The sequence below is a fragment of the Ictalurus furcatus genome, chromosome 8, assembly GCF_023375685.1.
Source record: "Ictalurus furcatus strain D&B chromosome 8, Billie_1.0, whole genome shotgun sequence".
NCBI classification, from domain to species: Eukaryota; Metazoa; Chordata; class Actinopteri; order Siluriformes; family Ictaluridae; genus Ictalurus; species Ictalurus furcatus.
Genome location: NC_071262.1, coordinates 14,010,305 through 14,026,066, shown reverse-complemented (window position 1 = coordinate 14,026,066; position 15,762 = coordinate 14,010,305). Strand labels below are relative to the sequence as shown.

Sequence of the window (15,762 nt, the reverse complement as noted above, 5' to 3'; positions counted from 1 at the left end):
TGGAGACCATTTTGGCACAATATAGAATCAAACCTCTATTAAAAATTAGATCAGTCAGGCATGCTGGTGGCACAGATCACAAAATTCTCACAAAATAAGCTTTGATTATGCCAGGGATCATTTGTAAAGTGGGTGATTACCAATGGCTTTGAAAAAAAGATCTATGAAATGATTGTAGCTAATCATTCTGCCTTCAGGTCTGTCTTGTACACACACATAACATTAATACAACAAGATAAACCCTCCAAGATTATCCATACAAGAACTTCTTTGGGATTTATTTTCATACTGTCCAGGTGCTTGTGTGCAAAACAATTAAATTTGAGCAGAGCTTCCCATTTGTGACCACTTACATTGTACATCTGATTGGCCCTTAGAGTGTTGATTTGGAATTAGCAGGCTCTAAATCAAGTTAGACAAAGCTGACAGTCCGCCAACTCTGTGGCCCATCCTTTTTAATTAGCACAGATTGGCTCTAAACTCACTCATCAGCACAGCATGTTTCGCTACAAAAGGACCATATATGTAGCTACGTGTCTTCCACTGAATGCACATGCACTCCAATGAGAGAGATTTATTTTTTACATGCACTTATTTTTGTCACCCACTCTTATATACTCTCCTTTTATTGCTGAGTGATGAAAAATATGCACCGAGAATCCTGTACAGAGAAAACTAGACAGCACCACAGTCACACATCAAATTGCAACTGAAGCAAAGTGACAAACAGGCCAGCGAAACCTGAGATGAATGCATATCACCTTATAATGAACATCTAAGCAGCCAAGCAGTAGCACTGTCTTCAACTGCCTCAAAAGTGGCATGTCAAAATCTATGAGACTGATCTGAAGAATGTGTGAGCCTCCCGAGACAGATTTCACCGCCTCTGTGCATTAATCATTCATGATCGTGAGTGACTCGTCCCTAACAATTGTTTGACAGCGCTCACAACAGTCTCAAACAATTTAATTGCCAGACTTGTTCAGCTCACTCAGTCTTAAGACAGTAAGTAATTGTTCGGAGGGAGAAATGAAATTAGCTGAGAATGTGCTTGGCATCTGCACACTGAGATGCACCATAGCCACCACCTATGGCACTCCAAAGGCTCAGGCCCATGCAGACAGATTGCTGAACAGCCAAAGCCCATTTGCATCTAAGCCTCTTAAAAACATGGCGGGATTAAAAGCAAAAAAGACAGAGAGGGATAGAGAGAAAGAGAGGGGGGAGTGAGCAACACAAAGTATGCATAAAAGCACAGAATTGTATTTCTTGAAACACAAACACGTCAAATTAATGCAACACCAGAAGGAGCAAAGATCATGTGATGTTTGCATGCTTTTTGTGATTTCTAAAACATCAAGTAGTTCTAGAGATGAAACTCCATTACATCTGTCACCCCAGGCCACAATAACTACCCATTATCTTGAAATCTTTTATATATGTATATATATATATATATATATATATATATATATATATATATATATATATATATATATATAATTTTTTTTTTTTTTTTTTGCATTAATGTGCAAATCCTTTTAACATCTTGGATGAAACATCCTTCCTACAATCGATGACTTAAATCTGTTACTTGAATACAAACACCCCTATAAAATATTTGAAATATTCCAAACAAAAGTCACGTTTTGCTGGAATCTGCACCTGAATCTGAGTTTCCTGGAGATCATGGTAAGAAGAAAAGTAACTTCTCTTATTCATGTTGGAATGAGCATTATTTTCATTTATATTTCATTTATATACTATATTATGACTGATAAGGTCACTTTGAAAGTACAACAATGTTACCAAAATTATAGACTGAAAGTAAATTATTAATTTAAAAAATATAACTTTTCAGTAAGTCATTAGAAAGTCATGAATGTTCTCATGTCATTAGCATGGATGCCAGTTAACCAAATTATGCATATTTTCAAAACAAAGGGGGAAAAAAAAAGAAAAGAAAAACTCGACCCTGTCACATCAACCCTGTTACTCATGTAAGAGAAAAAATCAGCCACAGTCAGCAAAGAAACCTTGTAAAAAATGAAATTGTTGCCTGAGATGGCTTATCACATTTTTAAATGCATGTATTGTCAGATTCACTGTTTATAAAAAAAATATTTTTATGATTTCCAAGCACACAATCATGAAATCACTTGTCTTATTCTCCCACACTTCTATTCATATTTGTTATTTGTCTGTTACTGTAATGTGATCCAAGCTGTCACCTTAAAATATCGCACTCCCTCTGTCATTTTGCACTATTTGCTCATAGAGTATAAAGTACAGTATATGTTGGCAAGTTACATTTTTTAATAAATCATTATTGGTTGGTATTCTGCCAAACACTGGAACTAAACATTCATTATTTTAGAGTCAGAGTCACACCGAGTTTGTGCATTGAGTTTATAGCACCTTTTTGTGCTATTGATTTTAGAAATAGATCTGATTTTTCACACTTATCAAGTGTGACAAGAGACACTACTGTAGAATAAAGGAGAGTGGCGGTACGACACTTAAACACTAGCTTTAGAAAGTGATTACTAGGCAAGACGAAGGCATGCAAAGGCATTTGGGGTCTTGCAGAGCAGCTCTCTGGGGTTGACAATCTGGAGAACAGTATGCCCATGCCTGCTGTTCTTCATTCTTACCCAAACATCAAGCCTGCTTTTTCAACAACCACAGGCCTAGAGCTAAATCTAATATTATGAACATGTAATGCTACTAAAACTGTCCTATGGAATCTTCTGTATTTGATTTTGCAATATAATTCTGTACCTACTACTACTCTGATGCCTTTATTTATTTATTCATTTATTTATTTATTTTATTATTATTATTATTATTATTTACATTACACCTGTACCTATTGCTTTGTTGGAACACAATGAAGCCCATATATAGCTATACAATAACTGTGTAATTGTTAGTTATACTGAGTAACTTACTGCTAGGCTTGGTTAAGAGTATAGCTGCAGTATACTTTATTAGTAACTAAAAAAAGGCTGGTTTTGTACATAAAGTATCCTGGGGGGAAAAGAGGATATTTGGATGCAAGTTTTTCATCAATTGTACAAGCAAAGTGCTTCTGAAGCTGTAGGAAGTAAATTGGTAGATATAAATATTTTAAAGCGTACTGTTCATTTCCAAGAGGTTGTGAAGTTCTGAAAGTTCTGAGAGCAGATTAAAGTTACTGCTGGAAGGAATCTGTCTTTCAAGCATCTTCAAATTAAACTGATATGGCTGATATACCAGGTACATTTTGTTAACATAATGAACTATGCAGCAAAGAGTGCAGTTAGTATAACCCCCCCCCCCCCCCCCCAAAAAAAAAAACAAAAACAAAAATACAATCCCCTTTAAGTCCTAAGATGTTAATTGCTTGATGGTTCACTAACTGTGGGGGGTATTATTCAGAATGAACAAATAATGTGCTACAAACAGATATGCAAAGATGAACAGGAGGCGCCCTATTATCATCAAAAGGTTGCAAGAGCTAGAGATTTTTCTTTCATGCAGGCATGAGCAAGCAATCAAATTTAAAAAAAAAGAATGAATGAATGAATTAAAACCTTTCCAGTTTAGGCCACACCCACTTCAGGTTTAAATCCGAACACAGATACAGATATTGGAGCACTAAACCGGTATATATACAGACACAGATAGTGTCATTACATTACACATTTGCTAGTCACTATGACTAATACATGTTTCTTGATCATCCTGATCATCAGAGTGTGCTTCAAATACAATTTGTAACCTCTGGAGTTCATCTATCACTAAATTTTATTTTTTGTGCTCTTTAAGATGAACCCTGAGGTTAAAATTGAAGACATAAAATATGGTACGATACATTAAGAATTTCAAGGAATTAGTTGGATTTTTTTTTGCAGATATCTGAGATACAATCTTTTACCTGACTTTTACCTTCAGTCTGGTTATTCAGTCCCAACTCACACATTCTTCCACTATTAACGAATGAAATAATTGAATTAAATTAGATTTTACACACAATGTAGCTTTATTATAGTGAGATTCACCTTCCTAGATGTGTATCATTATGGCCTGCTGGCTATATGATGAGCAAACATCCTTCCCACAGATTTATTTTTTGCTTCTCTAATCCCCAATTAGTCAATGCATTGGGCTAATTAGGCAAAAATGCCTTTGTTGCAAATGTCTACTCCCTGAGAGATGAGACTGCTGAAGGAAAGAGGTTAGGATAAAGGGGTTTAAAACAGAGATCTGAAGGTTTAAGCATGTATATTGTACCACTGTATTCCAAAAGGTAAGCCTCTATACATTAGGTGGTTGGTTTCATTACACAAAAAGGGGTTCCTTGTGGGTTCTTTGGATGGTTAATGGCTCTAGAAATTCTAAATGAGTTCTATTGGGAACCATTTGTGAACGGGAAACCCACTGTTGTAGGATTGTTGTACAAACTGAAGAACGCTTTAGCATGCTAGACTCAATCAGTTTTTTTTCCTCGTAAGCATATAAAATGCAACATGAGTCTTTTAGTGAGACACACCAAAAAAGAGACAGAAGAGCAGAAAGAAAGCTTTTCCTAAAACTCAGAGGCAGCAACGTGGTGCACTTGATAGAGTTGCCACCTCACAGTGTCAGGGTCCCTGGTTCATTACTGAGATCAGGTTACTGCCTGTGTGAGTTTGCTTTTCCAGGTTCTCCAGATTCTTTCCCATCTTCCAGAAACAGGACAATAGGTGGACTGGCTATGCTATATTGCCCCTAAATGTGAATGAGTGTATGAATGTGTGAGTATATAGTGCCCTGGGATGGACTGGCATCCAACCAATTGTGTGTTTCTGCTTCGCTCCCAGCATTCCTAGTGTAGGCTCTGGATTCACCACAACTCTGACCAGAATAAAGCAGTTACTGAAGATAAACAAAAATAAAATCTTCAGCTCAAACATGGCTTGGACCATAAGCAGTGTAACATACTGTACATCTCTACTGTGAGGCAGCAAATCACTGATTATTATTGTGGTCAAACATTATTCTGATCAGAGTTCAAAACCTTCTTGTAATTGGGTCTTACGTATGACATTCAGAAGCCAACAGAGCCAGGCAGACTATATTTGAGGTGTGGTGATTAGCACCCTACCAGTTAATTTTAGCAGGGTTAGGATCAAGACTAATTAGGAATTAAGTGTCTGTGTGCACTCTTACACAGTTGCGGGGTTGATGTGTTCAGGATGCGTAAAAGCAATTGTCCAGTGCCTCTGATTATCCCTGGGAAAGCCTATAATCTGGCTGTAAGTACTTAAGGAGTCAAGCGGTAAAATAAACAACTCTGATTATCATTCACTGTCCTTTGGTTTTCCTTCCCCCAATAGCCAGTTGAAGAAATTCGGTAGCTCTGACCCCCCTTGCTACCATCTGCTTTGGCAAATGTTAAGGCTAGATAAACCCTCTTGAGTCCTGTATCCAAACCAGATTACCAACTATTCTAAGATGGGCCGGCACTCTTATTGTCACCCAGTTACTTGAGCAAATGCAAATCAAGAGCACTGTACTGGATTACCCGGATTACAGTGGCCAAAGACATGGCTTTCATCTGTATCTTGTAAACTGCCTTTATCCAAGCCCATGCTCAGACATTTGCCCAAGGTTTTGTGTGAATGTTCTCAAACACCCAGCTGGCTATCACATCCTGGAACAGAACAGAGACACTGTGTGCCTTCTTTGGAAGAGAGCTGAGAGAGAACACTTGAATTTATACAAGCAGAGCAGCTAAACTTTTATATTTTATAAAGTTTTATATTTTATCTGTTTGCTCTATACCATACCATTGAATAATTGTGAAATGAATGACTCAATTAAAACTCTACAAACGGTGGCGACTCATTCATAGGGGCATATCAGCCAGACATATCATACATTCAACAAATATTAATCTTCATATCCTCATGCACATGCACAATTCTATACATTTTAAATTCTGTTGAAACAATAATTATCTACTTTGAGTGAATTTAAAAAAATGTTCCCATTGGATAGATATAAGCCAATGTTCCACTGATTTGCTCACCTTTCTAAATGTTACACAATTGTGAAGCAGTGTGCTCACTGCCCAATTTAGGACCCATAGAGTTATTATTGCACCTAGTGCTCAAAAATTAGAGCTCCAACAAGAGATAATAGAGGTCCATTGGGGAAGGAATCATGCTGCCCCATGCTCGGGGGAGGAGCAGTAGACAGGTTGACAAGGTGGCCAAATTGGGCTAGAATAAAAATACTCTGCAGGTGCAAAGATTTGGATTTATAGCAAATAATCAAAATTAACTCCAACGCATTTGTGCAAACAACAAGGCAAAGTGTAAGTGCATACAGTGTGTTTATGATGCCCAGAACTATTTTCTTACACAATATATTGCAAAGATTGGTAGATGGAAAGGGTGGATGGAGTGGATATTGTCCGTTCATCATAAATGTGTGTGCACCAGTGACCTTGTTTCCCACGCAAAGGCTGAGAAAAAGAACAAAAATCTGTCTTCCTTTTCCAGTGCCCAAATATTTTGGCCTAATTTCAGGTCTTTTGTGTGTTTTTTGAGATGTAGTTGGGCTTGAAATTTTGCTTAAAACCTGGCAGCCCTGGTTAATGGTGACAGAAACACACCTGCTGTATCAAAATCAGGTAAACTATTACGGGGTTACTTTAAAAATTCATGAGCTATTGCTGCTAAAAAGGACTTCAGTTCAACTTACTCTGTAGAGCTATAGTGTTACAAAATAAGAAAATATGCTAAATCAAGGTACAGTAGGATCTCAAATATGACACTGAGTGTGATACATCAGGACCCTACGCTTCATGATGGATGTTTTTTAACTTCTGTTAAGAAAGTATACTACAGTAGAGAGTTCAATAACATTGAACTTTTCTAAGAAACAAGAGCAAGAACTACATCTTACAGCATTCGATTAAGTTTATAATGCTATAATCCAAAAAAATCTGCCACTCCAGTTTGGGACTATAAAAGAGAACTAAAAAAAAAAAAACAAGCTCTCTGAATTGAATTTTGATCCCTTGTTTGAGTGGAATGTATTTCTTCAATGGCTTCCACACAAATAACACTCTCTCCCAGTTTCATTTAAGAGTTTGTCATCCTAAAGCGGTCTATCTTTTCGAGAACAGAATACATCTGCAACCTCTTGATCCTTAATCTACATGAGTGACAATCATGTTCAAAAGCAATCTGTAATCTCTGGAGTTCGCCAACAGCTAAAGCGAGGATTTTGTGTTCTTTAATGTCAACCCTGAGGTGAAAGTAGAGCAAGAGTTTTTGGCTATGGAATGTTTTTTGTTTCTATATCTACAGTCAGTGTTTTGAAATAGCACAATGGTAGTGCACATATGTCAAGTGACTGTAACAAATATCCATATTTATGAAGAACTGTTGATTTATTATATCCACTGGTTCTGTTTGTATAAATGTAAAACCTATCGCACAACAACTGTATGGAAATCAAAGCAGCCTAAAATAGTTTTCACATTGTGTTGTAAATGAATTTTTTTATTGTTGCATTAGTTAGCCAATATGCCACATTTCAGCCCTGTTTTGAGAAGCACTTGCTGATTGTTGTGCACACAAAGGTGCACTACAGTGGCAGAGGAATGATTGAATTATTCAGTTTGGCAGAGATTTGGCAGTCGGTTGCAGCATTGCCCTCAGTGCCAGAAAAAAGGGGGTGAGATTCTTCCTGCTTCCTGCACTGCTACACACAGCATGCATAAATAGCGCTATCCCAACCATCAGCAAAGCTTTGAGGCTTGAGCCCATTACTCTCAGTCCGCAGTAACTGCTCTGCTAATTCTCCAATGCATCCGATCATTTATAACAATGAACATCTTCGCCTGGTCTACAAAACCCCTGGCCCTGTTCCGCCACATTTGTGTTGTGTAACACAGAGGATACAGGATCAGATCAATATAAATTATGAATGTGATCTCAGGACATGTGTTTTGTTGCACTTTTTTTTCAGCAGTTGGATAGTGGATGGCAAGGGCATAACAATCAGTAAACAGGTAATGCAACTGCATCAGGGCCCGCAAAGTTTGCAAGTACTTAGATACGTCCATAAGCAGGACATGTGTTTACATTAGTATACCCACGAACACCAAACCAATGCCTGGCGAATGGTGATTTAAATACCATGTATGTGTATCAAACTTCTGCTTGATGGTGTGTCTTTGCCATCATTACCCGAGTATATAACATAGTACCAGAAAACAATTATAATATATATGTATTTCTATAAAACTAATGAAACAAACTATAGTTATAATTGCAAGAAGCTTTTTAATAAGGATTGTTGGATTTTGGTTTGATTTTCAAAAACAAAATTGGCACTGGGGATTCTGGGACGTTAGTAGTAATTGCAAACATGTGAGCTAATGAAGATGCTGATCACTGAGAACAGTTGCATCACTGCAAGTTTTGGAAAAGTCTGCACTGTTTTAATGCTTTTTTGACAGTCCCAGTGACAGTGGCTTCTGCCGAGCATTCTTTTTATAAACTGAAATTGATCACAAAAACTATCTGAGGAGCTCAATGGAACAGAGTCGTCTCTCTGGACTTGCCATACTCTCGATTGAGAATGCCCGGGTGCGCCAGCTGGATCTTAACTATTTGATTGAAAACTTCACCCAGAGGAAAGCCCGGAAATTGCAGCTATGATGTAAGTGAGCATCTTTCTAATTATTTTAACGATCAGGTATTGTGGTTGGATTTAGTGGGCCGAGGGGCCTACGTGTGCACAGCCATAGCAATGTGTTATCTATGATGGTGCGCCGTCACCAATGTTTTTTTCATTTGTTGTGGTGTGCCTACTCCTGATTTGGTTAGTCATCTCTTTGCTGCTGAAAAATATGTACAATAGTCTGTCGTTGAATATTGACATTCTGTCACCACACTCTGCATAGGGGGCCCGCTTAGACAATCCTGCGTTGGGGCCCCTGTGTTGGCTCATTACACCATCGGTGGACGGCCTGCTTCAAGACGCATTTTTCACATTCTGAGGCCCAACCAATTTATTAATTCATGAGCTCACTCAATTTATACTGCATTGCCTACCTGCTTGAGATGAAACTTTCTAAAGGCTTCGAATAAACACTAGATCATTAATGCAATCCATTGCTAGATTTCACCTTTATTTCACTTATTTGTTTTTCTGCATTTATTGGTGCAAGTTTATTTCAAGCTAACCTGAATTGTTAAACCTACTTTAAAAACATAGTATAAATATAAACACTAGAGATTATTTGACTAGGTACGTTAACTCCCACATTAAATCCTGGGATTTTATCTGACATTAAACTAGTGTGTACGTTTTTATGTACAAAGCTACAGTTATCTTAAAAGTGGATTTCAATTGACTGCTGCTGCAATCATTTGAGTGCACACATTAACATTTTCAAGGTTGCACAGTGTGGCTAAGCGGTCATGGCTAAGCAGCCTCCTCCATTATCTGAGCCATTACATTATAGGCTTCATTAATCAGTCTCCTTATCAGCACTTGCTTATTATGAGTACATGTACAAAGATGCAGCAGATCTGGGCTCTGCATATTACATGCACACCATCTGATGATGAAAGCTTATACATGGACCTCATAAATAATGCACTGGCATGTCAGCGATGGCGCATTCAAATAGCTTTAAGCCACTGGCACACTCGAAATTGTTGTATCGCCTATGAAAGTCACCTTATGGCAGATAAACTTACGATCATTTGCTCTGTTCTCTTGTAACACAATATCCAAAATGAGGATAAAGAATAATTGTGAAAATGCATATCTTCAGGAAACATATCTTTAGGAAAGTGAGACAGAGACTGAGAAAGAAAGAGAGAGACAGACATTTGCCAGAAGCCCAGATGGAATCCAATCTGGAACAAAACAGTGTATTATTATTATTATTATTATTATTATTATTATTATTAGTCAAATCATTAAAAATATATATTATTAGTGAGGTCCACAACATACTTATTAATAATAATGTTTAATAACCCAATAATAATAATAATAATAATAATAATAATAATAATAATAATACATAAATACATACATACATACATACATACATACATATTATAAGTAGTGTATTATTTCTATGTGGACTTTTTTTGTCTGAGCTCATATAATAAAGTGTAATTTGCGCAGTAGTGCTTATAGTTAACGTAACTCGAAAATAGCCATGAGCCAGTTGATGAGAGAAAGACAATTTCAGGTTTACGTTCAGCTATTAAAAGCAGGCTGACATTTGCACACCCTTTTGCAAAAAAAAAGAACATACACAACGTCGACCATGTGCACTATTTTCTCTAATCACCAAGGACACATTTCCCTCAAGAGGAATGATTAGCTCCCCAGTCCTGCATTATAGAGTAACTTTGATAAGCAATTAAATTGTTTCCCATTGCTCCTTATCCGCCCCATACTAACCACTGAAGAGCAGCTATATCAGGACAATGCACTTGTTCTGAGAATTACTGATAAATGCAGGACACAGATGTCACTAAATTGTAGCTTACAAGCCACTTTTTTTTTTTTTTTTAAAGTTGCTGCATCAATCAAATTCAGCTACACAATAGCAGAAATGCAGAATAGTGGTGCAGAGGTAAAGTATGTGGTTCTAAAATAAGCCCCGAATTATACACTGTCTAATAATGGCAACACTGTATAAGCTAACAATTGCAGAACAGTTTTCTACATGTTAGTGATAATTCATATTATAAATATAATTTTGCGGAATAAAGTAGGTTAGGCTTAACACCTGTTGCACGACACTTTCTAATGTATGGAGGAAAATAATACAAGAAATAAAAATAAAAAAAGATGCTGCTTAAAAGTAAAATACAGTACAAATTTGTGTTGACAGAACTAATATTTAAGGAATAAAACAAGACTGGTGTGCCGTTATAGGAAAAAATAATCAATGGCAGGGTGGTGCAATATGTTACTATGACAAAGTTGATTATTTTGTTATAACAGCACATCCCAAAGTGTTTATTCCTCTTATACCACAGCAATTTTCCATTGCTGAGAATTTGTATTTATTAAAGAATAACATCATCAACATACCTGATGTTAATAGTACCTGTTATCACTTATATCAGCTCTTTCACCAGCTTCTTTTTCTTTTTCATTCACATGCTGAAGAATTTGTCATGTTGGAAAACAAAGTTGCAGCTTTAGCCCTGACTGATATGAAGTGCTTACACTAGAGACTCCTTACAAAAATGCCAGATAAACTTTTCCTTGCAGAAAACATCACCATACACCATGCAACAATTACCAGAGCTACAGTCAAAGCCGTGATGTTATAGAATATTAATCCGACCATATAAATAATATTAGAATTGTATTCAAAATACCACCTTGAATATAAATCATACTACAAGGCAGTGGTAGCTCAGTGGTTAATATGTTGGACTACTGTTCGGAAGTTCATGAGTTCACTGCTAAGCTGCCACTGTTGGGCCTTGATCAAGGGCCCTTCACTTCAACAGCTTGGATGTATAAATTAGATAAATGTAAGTTGCTCTGGATAAAGGCGTCTGCCAAATGCTATACATGCAAGGGAAAGGGATTTCATAAGCCCAAAGAAAACACATATACAAGTTAAACACACTCATTTTTCAGCCATAATGTGAACACTGAGCAAATTACATATTGATACTAAATTTACTATTGAGGAAATTAACTGTTACAAAATACCATCAAGGATTATTATCATGGATTACTATTAAGGATTATTGTGAATGAAATATCGTGCAAAGATTATGCACAATATATTGTATTGACAAGCTAATGTTTCCACAAAATTCACAGGAATTCTAATGAAGGAGAGCTATTTTGTTGGCTTTAATATTTATCAAGTTGCTATTATAATATTGCATTGGTATAAAAATATAAATAAAGTCACAAGGCACAATTTACGCCTGAGTATCACATGGCACTAGAATGAGAAGCTGGAAGACAAATGATTTGTGGAAATGCAAAAGTAGTATGATGCAAAAGACTTTAATAAAGTTCAGAAGCCCAAACATACATTAACAAAACATCTATATACAGTTTACACATTGGCAAATTAGAATTTGAACAAAGAAAAAATGTAAGGTGCATATTGTATTTTACATTTAACAAGTGACAATGTCCATCTCCCTCACACAAATAATAGCTCTTGATATTTTTTCTTTTCCTTAAAAATTCAGGTAAATCTACCAATTTGTTACACAGTGCTACAGTTATATGTATGAGGCATACTGTTTTCTACACCATAGAAACATATTCAATCTTTAAGACATCTGACACCTTTGCCATGGAAAAACAGGTCAACACTTTGTGCCCAAAAGCTTCTCTACTTAATATCAAGGTAATCTATATAGGCCCTGGGAAATGATTCACTATGCTGCATAAAGGTGCCCTTACATCAACTTAGCTGTGACATATTAAAAAGTTGTACTAATCTAGTACAGACATTAAGTGTTTAAAAAATAAAAAATAAAGATTCTAATCACAGCTCACAGACGATCCTGGTTTAACTTTATTGCTTTTTTTGTAAAGCTTGAATAGTTCATTCTTTTTTTTAGTATGTCATAAAGGAACAACAGTTTCTGTCTTGTTTCTTATGCAGAATAAATAACAAGTCAGATTCAGAATAGCATGACACATTTCAGAGAACATACTCAACCTAAAGCCTAGCAAGTCATATTATAGACTGCCTGAGGTTTTTCTATATGATAGCAAATAAATACATATCACAGGTTATATTGACTCTGTCACAGGATTTCTGACTATGACAGACAACAGATATAAATCTGACTGTGTTCTTCTACTCTTATATAAAAAAGGTGTTCGTTTTGTTTTTGTTAGGTTTTTTTTCAAAATGTGGCAAATGTGAAATGAACGACACAGCTGTCAAACCCTGTGTCACAGTGATACCTCAATGATACCTCAGTGATACTGCAGTGATAGTCATGCATTTACTATTGACTTGCTTTGGCATGGCGTCAATAGGTGAAGAACACTGGGGCAGGTGAAATAAAGTGAAGAGGTACAGAAAAATCATAGAGGTCATGAGGAAAATGGACTGACTGCAGCATCAGAAATTATCAGTCAGCTCTTTTGTGAGCAAAACCTCTGAATGGGAGGTTAACAACAATATAAAAATAACGAAAGAAAAAAAAAAAACTTTTCTCAGCACCCAGAACATCAAAGTGTGTCTGAACTGTCTAATTTCAAAAAAAAAAAAAAAAAAAACTGCGGCAAACAAATCAATAAATATCCAGACAACAAAGACTGTGCTGAATTTATAGTACATGAACACATATAGAAATAGACATCCTTTACATAACTATTTTACACTCTTAAAAAATGGAGAACCCTTAAGGGTTCTTCAGTTGCCCCTATGGAGAATCCTTAAAGCTGAAACCCTACAACAGTGTTTGTCCTTATTAGAAAGGTTTCCATGTAGAACCATTATAGGACAACAATGAAAAAATAATAACAGACATAACATAGTTCAATTTCATTTTCTTAAAATTGACAATGTATGAACAATGTTGTTCATTTTCACCATTAGCTGCACAGTTTGAATAATAATTTATGAAGTTTCAATAGTGGATTATAGTAAGTTTAAACATCAGGTGCATCTATAGAAGTGACCATAATACAGCAGTAATGTTTTATACAATTTTATATAAATTTACTTACAGCTAAATGAATTCATAAATGAGGCTTAGTGTGTTCATTAGCCAATGTCTATGCAATCAGTCTAGCTGAGCAAATTAATTGGTAAAATATTACACACTCTGTATTTAAAACTAAATATCTTGCAGAAGCCAGAACCTTTTTAGTAGGCAATTAAGACTTCATGATCCAAAGAACCTTTTAAGAACATAAGAGACAAAGTTATAGGCTAAATTTGAACTGCCTGACAATTCTAGATACTAAGAAGAAAATAATTTGTTCTACAGGCATATGCAGTTAATACATACAGTCATAGGAAAACAGGTTTAAAGGTTCATTTGATTGTTAAGGGTTCGTAGCTTCCAAACAAGGGTTCTACTTGTAAACCCTTTGTTGTAGGGTAGAAACATGGAAATTCTAAGGTGGGGTGTGGGGGCAATTGAAGAACCATTAATGGTTAAACATTGTTTTAAAGTGTACATGCCATTTGAGTGAACAGGCTGGGAAAACTATTCCAAAGAGTTGTCTTGTGCCTTCGTTAGGGAGGCTATTAAGTGAGCACAGAGTGACTTAACAAAGCATCTCAAATCTCCTACAAAATCACTAGCGGATATTCAGACAAGCTTCAAGCAGGCAACAAGATGTGTCTCAGTGAAAATAGCCTGGCCGTCCTCTCCTCTCCTCTCTAGGTCCTGTTTCAGGCTGCAGAACGTGTACATTATGCGATTGTTTTCCCCCTCTTCAGTCAGTGCCTTCCTCTCCCTCCCTCTCTCTCTCCCTCTCTTTAGGATATGGCAGCTAGAGATTGATTTTTATCCTGTGGGAGCGAGTTGTACCTGTGCCACAGAGTGTGCCATAGAGTGGTGGTTTCAGTGCCGTCTCCTGTAATATAGAGAGACAGACAGATATAGGGAGAATTGTAGTTACAATAGCATCTGGGTAGCTGATCTGCAGCATGTACTGTGTAAGACGATATAAAAATTTCTCTCTCTCTCTCTCTCTCTCTCTCTCTGGACATATACATTCTTGTGCATACATAAAGAGAGAGAAAGCATTCTTCAAGGTGCAGGTAATGAAGATACTATTGTTGTTGTTGTTTTATATTGCTGTCAGTTTGACAGATTTACCTTGAAGAATGCTGCACAGTGCAATCAGCTAGACTAATCGGTGCATGCAGGTATTATATATATCTAATTAATCCAGATTTATTTTTTACATCCACCACACTACAGCATCACTCAGTCTTTGATGACATCAGGAACACCGTAAATTTGTTTTTATTTTTCCCTCCCACAAGATACAGTGCCCTCCACTAGTATTGGCACCCTTGGAAAATATGAGCAAAGAAGGCGGTAAAAAATTGTCTTTATTGTTTAACTTTTTGATCTTTTGTTAAAAGAAATCACAAAAATACTCTGCTTTATGGATATCAAACAATTGCCAACACAATACAGGTTTATAAAAAAAATATCTTTGTTAAATATAGGTGTTCAGCAATTATTGGCACCCCTATGAATTCATATGAGAAAATATATATTTGAATTATATTCCCATTGATATTTAAAAAAAATTAGTACACCTAGGTGACTAGGAACAGGAAATTGTTCAACCATGACTTCCTGTTTCACAGGGGTATAAATATGAGGTAACACATAGGCCAAATTCCCTTAGTCATTCATAACAATGGGTAAGACCAAGAAATATAGCTGTGAAATGGGAAGTGCTTATAGCACAAACACTGAGAATGCCCATTTCCACCATCAGGGCAATAATTAAGACGTTCCAGTGAACTAGAAATGTTATGAATCAACTTGGAATTGTACATGTGTCTACATTGTCTCAACGCACTGTAAAGAGGATGGTTCAAGTGGCCAAAAAATCTCCAAGGATCACAACTGGAGAATTGCAGAAGATAGTTGCGTCTTGGGGTCAGAAAGTCTCCAAAGTTACAATCTGAAGTCACCTACATCACCACAAGTTGTATGGAAGGTTTTTCAAGAAAAAAAGCTTCTACTCTCATCCAAAAACAAACTCAAGTGTTTT

General features: G+C 36.4%; 1 protein-coding gene across 2 annotated transcripts in view; it reads right to left on the bottom strand.

Annotated features, from left to right (window-relative positions):
• The window catches only part of pcdh11 (protocadherin 11), a 207,426-nt gene that overhangs the window by 156,876 nt on the left and 34,788 nt on the right, over window positions 1-15,762 (bottom strand). Inside the window, exon 4 of one of the 2 annotated variants that reach the window (XM_053630953.1) lies at window positions 13,615-14,601. The exons of the other annotated variant lie outside the window; for it this stretch is intronic. Coding sequence (XP_053486928.1) covers window positions 14,518-14,601 — 84 coding nt within the window. The 3' untranslated portion in view covers window positions 13,615-14,517. Of the gene's footprint in view, window positions 1-13,614; window positions 14,602-15,762 lie in introns of those variants that run through there. 2 annotated transcript variants of the gene reach the window in all.